Here is a 19,278-nt window from a genome sequence, read left to right as displayed (position 1 = left end):
TGAATAGAATAATACTTAACACCAAAGTATATAACTAGCAAAATCACCTACCGATCAGGCAATGTTTGTCCGCTCCAGAAGGGGGGAGGAGGGCATGTAGTGCTGCTACCAGCGGCTATATAAGCAAGATGCGGTTAATAACGTGACACCATAATATAATAAAATCAGGACCTAATCGAGACTTACCGACACAGATCCGCAGGTGAGTCACCTGTGCAGGAGAACAGCACCACTGACACCGAGGCCCAGCAAGTGATAAAAGCTCCCTTCTGCTACACTTGCATGCGCACATAGTTGTGACTGAATGTATTCAAGTTCACTGTATTTTACCAATAAAACTTTTTATATAACTTGCAGTTTAGTCAGTATTGTTGTATACGTAAACATGTTTGTCACTGGATTCATGGAACGTCAATCAAGGTATTAGCAGTTCACTAGCAAGGACCACACCATCAAATGGAAGCATTTTACAGATTTATTAAATGAAAACATGGTTGAGATGCGAGGCTTGAACATTATGTAGCTTGCACACTCAGCCAAATGCATTGTGGGAAGCTTCGATTGGGAATCCGTCATGGCACCCGGGCACCACAAACCCCCCAAAACCCCTAGTTACTTTGGACTAGATTGAGCAGAGTTGAGATCTGAGCTAATGTACTGAAGGTAGCCATTTGTCCAGACTCAACGATGACAGGGGTGCCATGGGTCAAAGTGATGGGATAAGGCAGAGAACTTGGAACATCTGAGGCAACCGAAGAAAGTGGGCGAGAATGTTGCACTAAATTTTGAGCAATGTGAGGATTATTGTATCCGAAGCGGATGGTGTGGATGCATACTGACAGCGAGGTAGCAGTAAAAGATAGAGGTATAGGATTTTTAGCAGGCTCTTTGCATAGAAGACCTTTGAGAGTGACGTTATGGATTAGGTTAGATAGTAAGAATGGCTGGAGTAAAGTATGAGAGGAACTAGCTGCTGTGAGGGCTGTGGAGGAGGACTGGGTGTAATTACTGGAAGTGGATATAATTAGCCTTAGAAAGGTTAGCTAGCTAACAGCATAGCAAGTTAACATAAATAAAGTTAATAACCAATTACAGTGTTAAGATGTAACATTAGTAACCTAACTTGTGTTTACTTGTGCTATTATTAAACCAACTGTAGGACCACAAACAGGACGATTATCAAAATGGAAAGGGGACCAGAAATCACTGACGTGTTCAAGACGATGAACAGTTAAGGTAACGCTAACAGTAATGTTACATGTGTGTTATCCCAGGAGCAACATTAAAACCAGATCAAACTCATTTTAGTATTGAACTTCAGTCCATCGTGGTCCATTGTCTTAGCTTCATTTCTTCAACTAATGTAATCCGCTCATCACATAGGCATGTCTGTTGATTTAAACTGTATGGTATTGTTGTATTCACTTTTTGCAAAGACTTGCACTGATATGTCAACATACCGTATGTGAGGTACATGCAAACCCACAGTTGCACACTCAAAGCTTCTTTTAAGTGCGTTTATCCTGGATGTCATAGAACTTTCCAGAAGTTCAGAACATTGTGTTTCTATTTTGTTTGTTTTACAGTCACTCGTCATCAGAGATTGAGGATACCAGCCAGACGCTGCAGTCAAGTCCTCTTTCAAGGTGTTCTCTCTCCTTATTTTCATTCATGTGTGAGTTCATGCAGTTCAAATTAACTATAAATGTGTATAAGACTTGTTAACAAGCTAGACTGTGATGCAGTTCTATTACACTGTTCTTGATACTATTTTAATTCAGCATTTCACTCTTAATGCTATTTTAATTCAGTGTCTGAGGGAGTGACGCTAAGATCGAAAAATGGCCGATGGTATGTTACTTGTTCAGCAGTAGGTACCTATCCCTGGAGTGGTATGCTACTTGTTCAGCAGTAGGTACTGTAATGGTCATTTTTTACGTAGTATATATTTCTACTCAGTATATTGTATTCATGCATAAGTCATTTTGCTCTGGACTTTGTTGAATTTCACCGTGTCTCTGTTGTGCAAAAGAATAATTCTCCCTTGCCTGTTCACATAGATAACTAACTGTGTTGTATGAGAATGTTCCATGCCAATGCCTTTGGGCTGCTTGCTTTGGTTGCTGGCTGTTTGTTTTCACTTGTTGTTCCGATCAGTCTGAGACCAAAAATCTAAGACCGAGATGTCTGTAACATTGGCCATCGGCCCCCACCTTTGCTCATTCTGTATAAAGAAAGCTTGTTCACTTTTTTCTTGGTTCTTCCTCACTGAGACTGTACGCACTCTGTTGTGATGATTGAACCTTCTCTGCGCAGAGAATAAATACTTAAAAGACAACCTGGTTTTTGGTATTATGTATTTCAGCATGAAAAGACTCACGCAAAGCGGGTATAGGATTTCTTTCCACCACAGTACCTATCCCTGGAGTGGTATGCTACTTGTTCAGCAGTAGGTACCTATCCCTAGAGTGGTATGCTACTTGTTCAGCAGTAGGTACCTATCCCTGGAGTGGTGTGCTACTTGTTCAGCAGTAGGTACCTATCCCTAGAGTGGTATGCTACTTGTTCAGCAGTAGGTACCTATCCCTAGAGTGGTATGCTACTTGTTCAGCAGTAGGTACCTATCCCTGGAGTGGTATGCTACTTGTTCAGCAGTAGGTACCTATCCCTAGAGTGGTATGCTACTTGTTCAGCAGTAGGTACCTATCCCTGGAGTGGTATGCTACTTGTTCAGCAGTAGGTACCTATCCCTGGAGTGGTATGCTACTTGTTCAGCAGTAGGTACCTATCCCTGGAGTGGTATGCCAGTACTTTTCCACACACTGTTTCCTGAAGGCAGGTGCCACTTAAAAGTTCATATTAGTGGTATATGCCGTTGAATCAGAGTAAACCTCCTAAACCTTCTCTGGTCTAGACAGGTTTGACCACGACGCTGATTCAGGAAGCGTTAGAACAGCGCTGGGACAATGTTAGGGAAGCTCTTTTGTCAGCGGGATGAGCTGGGGGGGGGGGGGGCAGGCCAGGCTGGATGGGGTGGGGGGGCAGCGCATGCTCAACTCAGCACACACTCACACAGATTAGAGGGAAGAGAATGGCAGCTCACTGAACTCAGTATCCAGGTCATGTTGAATTTGTTTGTGGATGTTAGGCTCGCTGGTCTACATTGGTTAAACGTCAGTATTGGGTGGGTGCACGCTGAGCGGGCACGTCGTTTAACTTCAGTGAGCGACCATGACTCCCGTGGGTGAGAGCAGTAAAAGGGGGGAAATACCTGCAGTGACACTATTCCAGTCTAGCAGTTTGTATGAGCGTGTGTTACCCAAGGCTGGGCCAGAACACACACCGTTAGTACAGAAAAGAGAGAAGAAGAAGAGAAGAGACAGTCTAACAAACAAGCGCAGCACTCCACTGTTACTATGCAAAGACAGACAGCACTTCACAAACACTATGCAAAGACAAACTATACTCAGGCCTACAAACACACTCTCGCAAGAAGAAGACTGACAGGGAAAAGAGGAGAATAGAGATGAGTAAAAGCTACAGGTCTAGCTAAAATGTTTTAAAAGATTTAAGGAGAAGATATACTTATATAATACAAAAAGGAGCATACAGTAGCAGTATAACTCCAGTATTCTTTCTAATTTAAAAAGGTGCTCTGTAGAATTTTCTTGTAAACAAACGTTTTGTTTACATCAAGAGTTTCTCACCCAATGCATTTTGTGTATCTTTGAGGTCTGACAAACCTTACTCATAAAAGCTGATGTTTTAAAATGTTGTGACTCGTGGTCAGAAACTCCACAAGGTACCTTTAATGTTGCTCTGTAGTTGATATAGTCGAGGCATTGCGACAGTGAACAGGGCTCTTTTCAGAATGGTTTCCAAGTTATAACTGCAATTTGGATGAGGGAAAATTATGTGACAATGATTCTGTTAACACAAGTTTAGACAGGAGTGCTGCAGGTTTAATCATTGCATTGGCTTGCTTATTCCTTTATGCAGATCGTTAATACAAATCCTTTTTGGGGTAGCTCATTTGGGTTCCCCTGTCTAACTCTGAAAAGAACCGTGTTTATCCTCACCCAGCCAACATTCATCTGCTTCTCATACCTAAATTCTCAGACATCCTTGAGTCAGAGCGGTCAAAGACCATTACGCCGAGCAAAGGGGAACATTACTGAGGCAGTAAAGTGGACTCAGCAAATGTCTTATTGTCATCAATATAAATCTCATTAAAAAGAAGTCTGCTTAATACAAAAAAATATAAGAATTTCGACACAGAGATAAGAAGCCTTTCGGCAAACTCAGGAGCATATATAAAACACCACAGCGCCACCTGCAGCCAACACCACCAGACAACAGAAGCAACAGGCAGCAGATTGGAGCCATGCACAACTATTGCACCTAACCTCCAGGGGGCAGCACCACAGCGAAAACACACACACACACACACACACACACACACACACAAATGTAATATATATAACACAAAGTCAGTCAGTCAAACCACAAGGTGAAAGTTGCCCCTATCCATGAAACGTTTTGACACATCTGATGATAGCCTATGCTAACTTTATTTCCTTGAAAATGCTACAAAGCTGCAGCCTATAAATGTGAGCAGGAACAGCTTTCACCTGCATTAAGACTTAAGTACATAACTGATCATTTCTTCAAACAATCAAACAGATTGCAACTTGGACCATTCGAGGGATAACTGTTCAACACAAGAGGATAACGGGCAGCATTGACTAAACAGCCAGTTGCAACAAGACTGGACACTCACACAACACTGGAGGCCACTGGAGGAGCTCAATCATATTGTTTCACGGGACAGTGGACGAGCTACATTAGGACATCGTGTGTTAGCATGCGCTGCACTCACCGGGGTTGTGAATACGGTCCAGTAGTTTGACAGAGCGAGCGCTGACCACTCCGCCGACATGAACCAGAAAACCAGGTGGAAAAGACGCCAGGGTGAAGAAGGGGAACTCCTGCAGATAGAAAAAGCTGGGTCATTTTACAGTAAGGGAACACACACTCTGGACTTTATCCAATATATTTGTGTGTTTGATCATATGTAATGAGTGCTCCATGATTGTAACATTTTATTAGTTTATATTTTTCATGAATTAGTTGTCTCTCTGGAGGTATTGAAAAAAAAAAGATTGATTAAAGACACCTGTTTTCTATGTACGGTATCTTTAACTGATGAGTGTAAACTTGAGTGATAATATTGTTAATGTTATACTAGGAAAAGTGCCAACATGCAGTAAAGATTAGGTGTTATGGTGCCCCCCCCCATGCAATGTTTACCCCAGAGGAGGCCCCACTCACTCCATTCAAACCTACACTTGTAGACACAAACTTCAGAGCATTTTAAATAGATCTGGAAGTGATTGAGAAAATGTATTTTCAATAAAGCCTGCGTATTTTGTATCACTGATTTAGTGATTAATTCAACCCTTACAAATCTATATAAATGCATTAATTAGGTTTGAAGTTAAAAGTGAAAACACAAACACACACAAGGTCCTGGCTCAGGACTCTGTTATACATGCTTTTCTGTCCTCCGACGTGATATCTTGTCCTCAAATAATGTGAATGGAAATCCATGCAGTCACTCACAAAAGGAGTTGGACTGCCTGTCAGCGTCTTAGTCCTCATCCTAGACTGAAGTGATGACCACTTGTACAGAAAATCTGAGGGACGTTAGGATTTCCAACCATGCAGGTGTATGGAATGAATGGCTTTTCATGGGAAATAAACTACCAATAGGTTTATTTCTTCTCCAGTGCTCCAGCAAGGAAGACGACTACTAATTTGACTGACAGCTCCTCCCACGAGCAAGGAGGCAAGAATGAGGTGATGAGGTGAGCGTGCTCATTCCCGTCGTGGACACAGGGAAACCAAAATCAGACTCGGGAGAGAAAGTCAGAAAGGAGGGAGGTGCTTGACAGGAGTATCCAGAAGGCAAACACACACACACACACACACTCACAAACCCCATCAAACTTGAAGGGAACACAGCTCCTAGCCTCCAGCCCTCCGCCAAACATGTCTGTGAATCTTTTAGAGCGCGGTAGGTGCCGAGCAAACACACAAGCGGCCATTTTGCTCAGCCCAGCCTGCTCCTCTTAGATCTACATACAACTAGAGGAGGGACGGGGTTAGGAGATGTGTGTGTGTGTGAGAGAGAGAGAGAGAGAGAGAGAGAGAGAGAGAGAGAGAGAGAGAGAGAGAGAGAGAGAGAAAAGAGAAAAGAGAGAGAGAGAGAGAGAGAGAGAGAGAGAGAGAGAGAGAGAGAGAGAGAGAGAGAGAGAGAGAGAACATACCCTGGCGTTTAACAATAACCCAGAGGAGGTCGCTCCCTGAGTAGCACAAATGGTCAAGAGGACAGAGAAAGGGAACATCTTTCAGAGACCCACTCCCCATTAACACACTGAAGTGCAAATTAGTGATATTTCACAGAGAATGTAGCCGTGTGAAAATTAGTGAGTGACACACAGTGTGCAAGTGACTGTTTGTCCTACGGGCAGACATCTGAGGCCGGTACACAACGCAAACTGGTTGTCAAAGCATTAACTGGCAAAAAATGCCACGCCTAGCTAGCTGCTTTGGCCTGTGATGCCGCTTGTAGTTAATCAAGACACAGCCTGAAAATAAACAATGTATGTGTACGTGAAATTCATTGAAACTGAGCACTTTAACTTGTGTTTTGCCGTGCAGGTCAGTCTCAAATGTCTGCATATAGAGTGAGTCGGTGTATACACGTGTGTGAGCGTTGAGTCATTGTACCCTCTGCTCTAGAGCCGTCTGCGTCTGTTGTCTCAGCAGGGTCTTCAGAGGCCCCACCTCCTTCCCGACGCTGCCCCCACTGCCCATTCCTGATCACAGAGGAGAGTCCGGCTTCAGTTTCGTCACTTTCAACACACACAGGTCAATGGACTAAAGAGCCGGTCAATCTGTCGTCAACACGTTGATCATTGCGTTGCAGTATTAATGTTATTATGACAAACCAAGTGGAAGAAACAGCTGGAATTGCACACAGAAACATCATATTGAGAACAGTCAATAAACCTGCTTCTTCCTCATGCTAATACTACCCTACTCATAAGATTTTCTCTCATTCAGGCAGAAATCCTGGACCTAGTAGTTTGGGTACGCCTGATTAACACATCTAACCGCATGGTGGGGTGGGAGAATCCTGAATAGGACTCAGGACTATCAGTCAGTGGTGTGGTTTGTGGGCGGTTGCACCATGCATGTTATTTGTTCCAGTTAACACCAGTCAAGTCAATCTGAACAGTCCTGCTGCTGTTGACCCAATATACAGGAGAGGTGCCAACACTACACTGTTGTAAAGTTCTGTTACGTGATGACACACAGCAGTCCTACTATACCGGAGGCTGCCAGCAGCAGGTCCTCAGTGAAGGACACGCTCTTTCTCAGCAAGACAGTGTCTGAGTGGACGGTGGAGGGAGGGGGCGGGTGGTGGCTCTGGGAGCAGAGCTGTGACCACAGCCCACTGAGCCAGAACCAGGAAGGGACAGAGTGTCTGTGGAGAGGGTGGGGGAGCTGGGGCAGAGGAAGATCCCCGGCCTGCGTCTCACTGGCTCCACTATCCAGCAGAAAAAAAACAGATGAAGGGTTCACAGAGAAACAAAGATATATTGAGAATGGACAGGCAGAGCAATGAGGAGAGTGGTCAGAAGCACAACAAATGAGGAGGAGGAAAAGGATGTGACAGAGAGAAAGTGGACAGTAGCGTAGAGAGAGATTAGCCTGATAATCTGACAGAATTGCAATTTTGTTTCACTTCATTTATTGAGCATGATACTGTGTTCATGTTAGCCGTTTGCTTGTTGATGTTGGTGTTTTATTTTTGCCCTAACCACTCATTAATCTAATCATCTCTAATCACTCTGGAGCGAGCCACATAAGCAGTGCTGCTAAGAGCAGTAAACTCAATGTTTTTTCATGATAAAGGAGGAACGTTTTAGAGTTAAGAGTCATTGCTTCTTTAAGCTTTGTTAGATCTGGCTAGCAATCTGTGCAAGAAGATAACGCCTACAAAGTCCTGACTGGTTTACTGTTCCTCCAACTGGCGAGTAAATATCATCAGTGGGCATAACGCTAGACCCATTTCAATGTAGAACAAATGGAGATGTGGGAGGCAATTCAGCGGTCTGTAACCAAGCTACAGAAAGGAAGTGGTACGCAAAAGGATGAGAATAGGCAAATTCACATAAACAGGTGAGAGAAGGAAAAGAAGAATGTTGGGAGCAAAAAGACGGATAGAAGAGGAGGAAATGTGAAAAAAAGGAAGAGGAGTGGGAACAAGGACAAGTGAGGTCGGCTTGGGGGACTGCTGGTCCCCTCCAGAGGAGTCAGGTGAGCGGCTCTGGTAGGAAGCTTCTTTAACGCTAAATGTTCAAATGCGCTCAAAGTGTCCTTGGGGCAGAGTTGGACTAAACTGACCTTATCCTCAATGATTAAACATAATGGCTGGTGATGAATAAGTGACCTTAGATTAACAACAGCCCCTCATGAGACACAGTGCTTCTATTAAAGACCACAACGGGGGGGGGGGGGGGGGGGGGGGGGGGGGGGGGGAATAATGCAGAGATCTGGTGGTCTTCACACAATGAATCACATTTTTCTTGAAAATCTTTTTGATGATGTGTGAAAGAAGACACACACGAGGCCACTGAGGACAAACGTTGGGATAGGACACAGCTAAATAAATATTTACAACACTGTTTACAATAAAGTAATGTTCAACTCAACCATGAAAAAAAGGTAAAAAAAATGTAAAAAAATAAACAGAAATTCAAAAACCACCACCAGAGTAGCACCACAATGAGGTGAGGGACAGGAATGGGTGAGGGGGGGCGGGGCCAAGTGTTCTTACCCGTCTTGGGCGTCAAACTGAGCTCTGTGTCTGATGATGAGGACTGGCGGCTGCATGGCTTGGAGGGAGAGAAGGGGGGAGGAGAGGAGGAGGTGGTGGGAAGGGCTCTGAAAGGGGTTGGCGGGCCGGAGGACGAGGTCAGGTCCTCACCAAATACCGGCCTGCCAGGAGAACATGACACACACACAAACACACACCCACTCACATCAGTCACCACCACACCCTCTGTGAGTGTGTGTATATGGGAGTGGGTCAGTGTTGCCAATAAATGGAAAGGTATCTATATAATGTGTGATTTGTTTTGCATTGGGTGAGGTGTGTTTGAGGTGCTACGGATGGCTGGAAAACAAAAAAAAAGCAAGCATGGAAAGCAAAAAAAAGAGATTAACACAAATTAAAAGCACACACAAACACATTAAACTAAAGAAAGCAACACAGCAAAACACAAGGAGGTCAACAGAGGATGACGAGCTGAAGCATGTGTCCCAGTAGAGTGAAGCAAAGGTTAGGTGACTGTCCTTGCAGAAGGATGCAACTGGGAATCTGACTGCCAACCCTGTATCATTGGAAGGTGGAGGGATTATGAGTCTATTATCAATGCTTGGTCTTTCACTGACAAAGGTATACGGGTCTGCCTGGTCATCTTTGTCTTGATGCCTCAGTCTCCCTCATATAAACATCACTGTCTACTTCTCTATTTCTAACTTCTTCTCTTTCTCTTGTATCTATTCTATGCTTCTGCGTACCAGTGAAGATGAGTGTGGGAACAGAGACAGAGAAGTTCTGGGACAGTCTCTGGGAGCTGCAGGCCGAATGCACTGGGCTGTTGTGGGTGGAGCGGCATCCGTGGGCAAGGGGAGACCTGGGCCAATCAGCGCGCAGAGGGAGGAAGACAAGAGGACCGATTTGGACACAAGCAGTGCGAAACGTCCCAATCCAAATGTAGCCAGAGAGCCAAAAGAGGGAGAAAGAGACTCACACAAGAACCAACACCACAACATTGCAATAGAGTGCAAAAGGAGACAAAAGGGGGAAAAGAAGTTTGTTTTTACTCCCTCTCTAACCCCCTGTAGTTGCATTTAACGCCATGTGAAAGCAGCAGGCAACTCAGAGTTTTAGCTGAGAGCTATGCACATCTCAGCTAAAAATCGCATTATCACACAAACATGTACAACAGGGATGCAAACACCACAGATGAAACAATAACCATCGACTGAACGAGTGGAGTAGGTGAATCCATTGCAGAATAACCAACATATGTAAATCCCTGATACACACAATTTCACGCACTGGCGCACAAATGAATGCAAAAAAAAGAGGCACACATGCACTCAACTGTAGATATGCTTACAGTAATTAGATAAAATTTAAACAATTTAACCACTCAATAGTCAGGGTGAGGACAAAAGAACAAAGTAAAGGAGCACACTGTTAAAGGCTGAGCAGAACACGTGGGCTAGATACTCACTAAAAGACGCGGCACTAGAACATGCAGAGGCAGAGCGGAAAGCCATGCAAGAGCAGTCTAAAAGAGCAGACAAAGGGAGGAGGGGGTTTGAGGATGGCTGTGTGTGTCCTGCACGTGTGTGTGTCTCAGGATATGTTGTGTGCTGTTTCATGATGCAATGACACGCGACCCAATAGACACAAACTACAAAAAGGAACCAAAGATTCTGAGACACACACAGGAGTTACAGCTAGACTATACGCAGACTAACATTCAGTACATTGCACACACACACACACACACACACACACACACACACACACACACACTCCAGTCATGCACATACCAATCATATTTCCACATTCTCACAAACTAGATTTGCAGTGAAACTTGCATGTTAAAAAGAGGCAGGGTCCATGCTTGTGTTGTTGGTTCATACTCACTCCTTTCCATCCTTGGAAGGGGAATTGCAGGCATTGGAAGCAGGGGCTGTGTTCGGGTGCATGTGTGTGTTGGTGTTAGGGGCGCTCCCAGAACTGAGTTTGTCCAGTGTGCAGGCAGTACCTATGGCCCGGACCACCAGACCCGACTCTCCCTCCAGGTCAAAACACTGTAAGTAGCCCACCACTGCATTCCCACCCATCTCCAATACCTTTAGCCCTATTTTCCTCTGCAGCTCTCCTAAATAGGGGGTAACACACAGCCACATTAACAAGAGAGGTGTAGAACAGAGACGACCAAATTATTCTGCCTCCACACAGACACTAACAGAGGATCACCAATCATTATCTTACCAGACATAAGAGAGATGAGCCTCTGCCGGGCCTCATTGGAGGCCCGAGGAGTTCTTATGCGGTCGATCCACTGATACTCTGGATCTTCATTCACCACAAGCTCCTCCACAAACCCGTGCACCATCGCTGCCTTGTAGCACCTTGGAATGGATGTGGCTACCAAACACCACAAAGAGTGAAAAGATTGTATATCTTCCGTGCATTGTTTTGTAGGTGACTGCAATATATATTGTCAATCTGTATTTTGTGCACACAGATTGTGTCATATGCTGTTTATGTAAACTGTAAACAAACAATTGTGAACCAAAAGTCGAGTCAGACATACTGCAGAAGAACTTGACCCCGCAGGAGGACTGTCTGAAGCGGTTCAAATCGTTGAAAAGCTCCACTTTGACAAGGACATTGATCTCCCCTCGGATACCTAATAACAAATAATAGAGAGAAATGCATTGTAACAAGGGTAAAGGACATAAGGGGAAAAGTGCATTTGTTATGGTCAGATTAGTTTATTCTTGTACCGTGGATTGTATCATAGATGGGAAACCAGCCAGAGATGACAGAGGCAGCCTCACTGCACAGCAGCGGGTCAATGTCAATGTAAACTTTCCCTATGGCATCATTAGCACTGTAAGTGTCGTGGTCCAAAACTGTGACCTGCAGTGGCTCATCCTGCAAGTCCTCATCATCAACCTACACAGTAAGAGGAGGGGGGGGGGGGGGGGTAAGAGAGTAAGAGAGGTTACATGCATTGCATTGAAATAATAAGACCACTGCCTGCCAGGTGTAAAGAGAAGCTCGCTAGCCTTTTACCTCAAATTTGAACCATTCTGAATTCCATTGTGGATTGAGGGATTTGTGACAGACGTCGGTTTTGAAAGTTGTGTTTCCAAACTTAACCTGGGAAATGAAATGCATGAGACACATCTTTTAAAATGCCACATTTACAATTTTGTGTGATCCTGAAACTATGCTAAATATATGTTGTTACAGACGTGAATAGTTTGGTTTCATTAAAAGACAAACAGCAAGTACTGCTCTTCAAGATTTACTCACCTCTACAAAAGCATCAGTCAGGTCACTGGCTCTGTCCATCACAGGCAAGTGGCGCCCAGCTACAATTTTGGCCTTCAGTTTCCCAGGCATGATTTACTTTTAAGTTGATCTGTGAACAAGTCATATGACTAACAATAAAACATGTATACATGGCTTTTCAACTGATCACCTGCGTTAATCAACACTGCTCTCACTAACAACAGTGATGACTGAAGAGTGAGCCTCTCAAGTAACGTAACGTGAGCATATGTTGTTGACAGTGTGGAGAGCCCATTCCATCTATTTACTTATTAGCTAATGAGCTAGCTTCCGTCCGCTAAACTATAATTGAACGCGTCTAGCTCCACGCTAAATATTGTATCGACTTGGTGTATAGGCATGTATTGAGCTATCGTTCTTGAACACGACAGCAACTGACAGTTGACGTTAGCTGGTTAGCTAAATTATGTTAGCAAAGCAAGGCTAGCAAGAAAAGCCATTTAGCGTTAGGTTAACTGCATTGCAGTCAATCTCCTTAGCGCCTCCTGATCGGCCATGTTTTTACAATCATACTGCAAAGCCAAATACCTACGCAACAACAATACTATACTGTTAACGTTACTCCCAGTACAAACAGTAGTATCCTCACCAGTGCTGCAATATCAACACACAGCTGTCAAAGCGGCAGCGAGATCGTTTCTCGGACATTACTGTTGACAGCCCACCGCTCGTCTGACCTCCGTGTATCTCCCATAACATGAGACGTTAACGTTAGTTCACAGAACACCAGGACGGATAGTCTCGTTCAAATGAGAAACATTAATTAACTAGTGTTACGATTAAATAGATAGTGTTATACACGTGACGTTACGACCGACTTATCGATTCATAACATACACATAGCACTGGTTAGCACGTAAAGCTAACGGCTAGGTTGATAAGGATACAGTTCATGATGAATGAGCTGTTCACGGGTTAGTGCATGCTAGCTTCAGGTCGCCTCGTAAATGTGTGCTTCCGTTTGAAACGCTACACTTATGTTCCTCCTGTCAGAAACCCCCCCAAAATAAACCTTTATTCTCACTGAAAATATATCAAAGATATATATGTATGAATATATATGTATGAATATAATACGGACTTAGAGTGGATAGATAGTATAGCTTGTCTTGTGCATGGGCAATGATAACCTCTTCATCTTGGTGAAGCAAGTACTTTTTTTATATGTAATGTGTAGATTTATTGATCAACCATATTATTGTTTAGCTTTTTTGTAATTTTCGTTTTTTATGAATCATTTATTTATTCGCACTGTAACAGAAATGGAGAGGCCAAGTCTGTGGATTTTCTAAATTTTTCTCATTGTCAAGAAATTACACAATGCACTTGCTATACTGTTTCAGTGCTTTCTGCAGAGGTGCTGGCTGAGGCCTATTCCCCATGAAATACTCCAATGCTTAGCCGTGTGCCTGGTGGATTTGTCTAAATCAAAACACAAAGCCTACTTGTCGCCTCTGTCTAGAGGGGGAAGTCAGACCATAGGTTGGTATTTTTGGTCTGTATGTATCTATGAAGAAAAATGTCTGTGCCATCCCTGGAACTATGAGGAGGGAGTCATCACTCAAGATTAGGTTATATATGTATGACCATTTATATGACCTCTTTTTATCTGGACCCATTTTAAAGGTTATCATTTTCCTAGCCCCTCGTTAATTACAATATGACAAATAATTACAGAAGGACAGGAGGATGACAAGGGAGTTGTTTGTCCAAAAATAGATATAGTTTATATGTGTTGCATGCTGTCTTGTGTGGTAGAGGACTAAACTGAACCTGCCTCTATTTAAAACACAATATGCTTTTGTTCATGTAGGCCCACAAACCATATCATCACTCGACAGAAATGAAGCATGCCAGAAGAAGGTGACACCATCCAGGTCAATAATTTCCAACCTTTAAAGGATGGTAACCGATATGTGCCATAAAACAAATACAAAAAAGATACAATGAATATGGAACCAATGTGTTCTTTCTGTTTTATAAACTATTTTTAATCATGCCACAAAGCACACACATGCTATGACCCCAAGTGAATTTATTCTGTGTCAATGCAAACCCAAGAGAGAGAGAGAAGAGAAAAGGGTACAAAATGTGTCCATCTTTGAAAGTGATGACAGGCAAGGCATTCATAACATGCTTTCCTGGTCATCTCACATAAACCTGTAACCATCCTGTTAAAAATAAAAGAAATATTGGTTTTGGGTCCAGCACTTTCACCTCGCATCAGAGACATGTCCTTGCAATGAATCTCAGCTGTGTTGTTTGTGTTTGTTCCCATAGTCCAAAGACATACATAAATCAGGGGAAATGGGGCATAGCGAGCCTTCCCTTTGTGCATGCTGGAACCCAACCTGTCTGTGACCCTGAAAAACAATACACAGGTGTGAAGAATGAGTGAATGCTACTGGTTGAACCTTTGATGTGGTTGTTGAAGTCATTGCACTGGTCATACTACACAGAGCTGGTGCACTTGTCCTAGTAATAATTAATTTAGACCAAACTGAAACAGTGCTCTTCACAGCAGTCACTTGTTGTCTCTTGCTCTTCTTGGCCGGAATTTCAGCGCACTGGATGTCAAATACACACATATGTTAATATTTTTTATTCATGTTCATGTTTTATTTATGAATGTTTTGACACTTGAGAAGGTCATTTCTATTAACACCAATCAATAAGCATACAGGTGTTCTAAAAACATATTCAGCAGATAGGACACCAGCATAAATCTTCTCACTGATCTTATAAAATATCTCAACATCTACGGGAGGGATTGACACAAAATTTGGTACAGACATTCATGGTTCCCAGATGATGAATCTTACTGACCTTGTGATTCCCTGACTTTTGCTCTAGTGCCACCACGAAGTGGGCATTTGTGTTTTTTAGTGGAATGTCTCAATCAGTGTTAGATGTATTTTTATGAAAAAAATGTGGCTAGACACATTAAAGTTGTTCTTCAGGGTGAATTATAATAACTTTTGTGATTACCCTGACTTTTCCTTTAGCGCCATCCTCAAGTCAACATTTAGTCTTTGTAAATTATTACCAAATACCTGTAAAATGCTGCAGTGCTTAAGTGCCATGGATAGTTTTGAGAAGAAGTACAGCCTCACAGAGCCGCTAGCATGAGTCATATTCTTACTGCATTTTAGCTTATTGTGCTTACATGGTGCATATTACTTATGTGAGGTGTCTTTAGTTATTGCTGTGTGCTCTTTGATGGGAACTTTTTTGCACCCGATGCCACCATGTGTCTAATAGTGACTGAGTGGGTGCACCACATTGTGAGGATGACAGACATAGCACCAGAAAGGTTATTGGATATGGCGACGTGACCTCTTCTGTGGAGCAACACAAACATACAGGAAAATAATGTATGTTCTTCTGGTCTTTCCCTGCAGACATAAAATATGCCTTCACAAATATATTAGTTACATGTGCTGTCCAATGTTAATTATATTAGACTAATAAGTTGCCTATTTTTCGTTATTGCTCTCAGATGACACACTCCAGGATCTGATGACCAGTAGGCAAATACTTTAGTTTCAGACTAATCATCCTTTCAAACAGAGGTGATAATCATATCAGTCAGTATGTAGTTGTTGAGTTAACAAGCGGAGATTTCTCGTTAATCCCGATGACCGACCAATCATTTGTGACAGAGAGGTGGGCGGTGTCACAAATCCAGATATTCGAAAAGTTAGAAAAATAGATGTCTCACTACGTCCTTACTTCAAGGTACCACAGATGTTGTCATGACTGGATAACCTGATACACAAAGAGTGAGAGGTCTTCTGTTTTTTTTAAACCAGAAGATTTTGTGGAGTGATGCATCTTCTTAGAGAAGATCTTTAGTGCACAAATTACGACGTATACATTAACTGCAGTCAAAAACCATTCTGATTTCACACACTTCACTTTGATGCACGTTCTGATACTGAGGGTATCGTTTTCTGTTTTTCACTGGACTGTTTTGTTGTTGTTGTCTTTTTCAAATCTACCAGCCTCCTAATTTTTTTGACAATGTTTGATGAGTAAGTTCTGTCATCACACAGTTTAAAAAGTTTATTTTTCACGAGTGTTTATTGGCTTATGATGAAGCAGGTTTGTTTCAGAATAATAACATTGTCTCTTGTTTGGTTGTGTGTCTCTGCTTTCTCTGGTCCAACAAATTTCACATGACCATCACAGTGATGTAAGTTACAGACTGCATGTCTTACTATTCATTCTAACCCAAAACAAGTTCGAATTTGATATTTAATGTGGTTTAAATTCCTTGTCTTTATTCCTTTCTCCTCAGGACTCGCCAGCCCCCTTGGCCCCAAAGACAGTTGCAAAGGTAGAAATAACTAACTTGTTTGAATGACTGAATATTTTCACTCAGCTTAACAGCTTCCCTGGAAGAAAACAATATTACAAAGCAAATATACGATGAGATAGGATATATACTTTAAAAACAAAAGTTGAATTGTAAATTATCACGTTGGATTGATTAGCTATATCAAAAAGAGGTACCAGCAATTGTACCAAACTAGGAACGTATTTTAACTATCGCAGGTAAGGAATATACAATGTAGCTGACAAAACGTATATTTACATTGCATCATAGCTAAAGGATCTAGTGTAACATGTCATGTATCTTATTATTTTCAGCCTAAATCCAAGATTTCAGCCTCCCGCAGGCTATCACTGAAGGTAAACTACGCATGTGTTAACTTAACACCAATCTATTAATATGAGACACCATTTTTGGCATGTAACAACCAAAAGGAAAGTTAGAAGCACTGGTTATACACCAAAATGTCACATACTTCTCTCCATGTTGACTTTGACTCATCCAGATCCTCTTGCTGACTCGTGCAACAGAAGATCTGGAGGCAGAGAAGGCTGCAAGAGAGGAAGAGAAGGTCCGCTACCTGGGAGAGAAGCTTCCACCGCTGCAGCTCATTAGTTTAGACACGAATGACCTGCAGGTGAGATGGGTTATGGCCCTGAGATTAACTGTGCAACATTGATTATGTATAAACAATAATCATGTGTCTCGTTTGTGTACTTAAATGCAGTGTTATTTGTTTGCTGTTGATTTTAGAAAATCTGTAAGCAGATTATTGAAAAGATTGATAAAGTGGATGAGGAGCGGTACGACTGTGAGGCCAAAGTCTTCAAGAACAACAGAGATGTATGTCATCCACCATGACACAACAGATTTTCATAAAAAAACCACTGAAATAGAAGTACATCAAGAGAAAGAATTCTTTATTATCAAATAGTCACCAGCTAAGCTTTTCACCATCTCTAGATCAACGATTTGAATCTAAAGATTATGGACCTCGGAGGGAAGTTCAAGAAGCCAGCTCTGAGGAAGGTGAGAGTGTCAGCAGATGAGATGCTGAAAGCTCTGTTTGGATCCAAAAACAAGGGCTCCATGGACCTACGGGCAAACCTCAAGTCTGTAAAGAAAGAGGACATCAAACAGGAGAAGGTACAGCTACTCAAACAAACACAGATATATCCAAAATCTTAGAGAGAAAAAAAAAATGAACCACAAAAAACGGAATGGTCTCTATGTTTGTTTTGATACCAGGAGATGACCATGGAGGTGGGTGACTGGCGTAAGAACGTGGAGGCCATGTCTGGTATGGAGGGCAGGAAGAAAATGTTTGATGCATGATGTTAGGGATTAAGAACTGATTGGAATTTGTTATAATAAATGAATAAATAAAAGAGTACATAATGTAACAAACGCTCACTGTAGTCACTGTAGTTTTTATTCCATTCTCAGGTACAACATTTGTAAAATAGCGTTGTGAATACAGTTTATTACTGTCAGACAATGCTGTTATGTAAAACAATAAAATACATTTGTACATTTTGCCTCCTTTTGTTTTACCTACATATATTAACATTGAAGCAAATATGTAAATAACTTTAACCTCTGCTCTAAAGCTGCAGCATAGAAATAATTTCTTGACATTGTCCTCTGACACAGTTATGAAAAGGGTGTTGTGGACGTTTTTCATAGTGTCTCCGCTAAGTTATGCCATTAACTTACAGTGACAAAGCACCAGAGATATTTTCTGTCGGAGCCGGGATATACTTAGCCTTTACCCTTGACTGGAATGAATTCCTCTCCGATAACAAACACTGTCACATATGTTAGTAGCTGTCCTTGGGCTGACAGTCAGTAAGATGAAGGTTGAAAAACGGAGGGGTGACGGGATGGAGTCGGTAGCCTCCGAGGAATTTAAGAGTCCACATGAGTATCTGTAAAAATACAATATGTGGCTGTGTGGAGGCCAGTGTACAGTCATACTGTTATTACTACTGTGTAGAGCATTTTCACCACCATTGTAAAAGCTAAAAATGGTCTTAAAGGCACCACAGCTGTGCAGACTAGTGTTTCACTTAAATTGTCTTGATTAAAAGTGAGGTAATGTAAGTGTCCAATTCTGCCATTGGCTGTGTGTGTGCTGTTCTGATACTGCTAAATAAAGGGTGGTGGTTGTGTGTGCTAAAGGTGTGTTAGGTGATTAATTCCTAACACATCTTTAGAGGAGCAGAATGTCTCCCATATGTCAACTAACAATACCTCACCTTTCTTTAACATTTATAAAGTCTGCATAGACCTTCAGCTAATACCCAAAGTGAAGAACACAACAACAGCCTCTTTTTACTATTATACTGATATGTTATATGCTGTTGTGTTTTAATAGTTTGACAGTATTTGGCTGGTGTTGTTCGCAACTTGTGAGTGTATGTGCGTGTGTGTGTAATCAAGGACAAAATTTGGTCCTGGAGACATCTACTGTAGCAGGAACTACCACAGAAATGGTTTTGAGTACTTTGCCAGGTGTTTATATGTCTGTCTGTATGTGGACGGTGCAATCACAAAACTTAACAGGTGTTTAGTTGAGATCAAAATGAAAACCAAGTTTGAAGATGGGTGTAGTCAGAGCAAGGGCACATCAACTAAGTGGGTAGGTAGTGATGGAAGGGCCTTTTGTCTCAGTTCTCTATTTGAACAACATATTTACTAT

General features: G+C 42.2%; 2 protein-coding genes across 5 annotated transcripts; one reads left to right on the top strand and one right to left on the bottom strand.

The window, feature by feature from the left end:
* Positions 1-3,044: 3,044 nt before the first annotated feature.
* Positions 3,045-13,171, bottom strand: LOC137881744 (C2 domain-containing protein 5-like). Of its 4 annotated transcripts, none has more exons than XM_068723827.1 (12): positions 12,831-13,171; positions 12,203-12,311; positions 11,960-12,046; positions 11,668-11,839; positions 11,475-11,570; positions 11,150-11,305; positions 10,799-11,036; positions 8,909-9,069; positions 6,793-6,881; positions 6,330-6,365; positions 4,880-4,988; positions 3,045-3,325 (listed from the first exon to the last, which is right to left on the bottom strand). In XM_068723827.1, exons 2-12 carry the CDS (start codon positions 12,290-12,292, stop codon positions 3,219-3,221), a joined length of 1,341 nt encoding a protein of 446 aa, XP_068579928.1. In that variant the 5' UTR covers positions 12,293-12,311; positions 12,831-13,171; the 3' UTR covers positions 3,045-3,218. The 4 variants fall into 4 exon arrangements, with proteins under 4 accessions (XP_068579928.1, XP_068579927.1, XP_068579925.1 ...); XM_068723826.1 differs by lacking the exons at positions 3,045-3,325; positions 8,909-9,069 and adding exons at positions 3,334-4,401; positions 9,655-9,770; XM_068723824.1 differs by lacking the exon at positions 3,045-3,325 and adding an exon at positions 3,334-4,401.
* Positions 13,172-16,336: 3,165 nt separating this feature from the next.
* On the top strand, positions 16,337-18,140 carry LOC137880813 (troponin I, slow skeletal muscle-like). Its single transcript, XM_068722345.1, has 7 exons — positions 16,337-16,345; positions 16,542-16,580; positions 16,895-16,936; positions 17,083-17,214; positions 17,331-17,420; positions 17,541-17,723; positions 17,826-18,140. The coding sequence occupies exons 1-7, from the start codon at positions 16,337-16,339 to the stop codon at positions 17,910-17,912; spliced, it is 582 nt and encodes a 193-aa protein (XP_068578446.1). The 3' UTR covers positions 17,913-18,140.
* The last annotated feature ends 1,138 nt before the right edge of the window (positions 18,141-19,278 follow it).

The sequence above is a fragment of the Cebidichthys violaceus genome, unplaced genomic scaffold (genome assembly GCF_023349555.1).
Source record: "Cebidichthys violaceus isolate CVI_PGR_0920_01 unplaced genomic scaffold, fCebVio1.0.p SCAF_3, whole genome shotgun sequence".
NCBI classification, from domain to species: Eukaryota; Metazoa; Chordata; class Actinopteri; order Perciformes; family Stichaeidae; genus Cebidichthys; species Cebidichthys violaceus.
Note: the sequence above shows the minus strand (reverse complement) of the source record. Positions and strands in the feature narration are given on the sequence as shown.

What these genes read in the sequence shown, in the direction of transcription:
- LOC137880813 (XM_068722345.1), top strand. An exon ending in CCCCAAAGACAGTTGCAAAG is followed by an intron (nt 16,581 to 16,894) that starts GTAGAAATAACT and finishes TATTATTTTCAG; the next exon opens with CCTAAATCCAAGATTTCAGC. An exon ending in TCTTCAAGAACAACAGAGAT is followed by an intron (nt 17,421 to 17,540) that starts GTATGTCATCCA and finishes CACCATCTCTAG; the next exon opens with ATCAACGATTTGAATCTAAA.
- LOC137881744 (XM_068723824.1), bottom strand. Translation starts at nt 12,292, where the DNA reads ATGCCTGGGAAACTGAAGGCCAAAATTGTAGCTGGGCGCCACTTGCCT. An exon ending in CAGTTTGACGCCCAAGACGG is followed by an intron (nt 6,882 to 8,908) that starts GTAAGAACACTT and finishes CTCTGTGATCAG; the next exon opens with GAATGGGCAGTGGGGGCAGC. An exon ending in AGACGGCTCTAGAGCAGAGG is followed by an intron (nt 6,366 to 6,792) that starts GTACAATGACTC and finishes TGTGCTACTCAG; the next exon opens with GGAGCGACCTCCTCTGGGTT.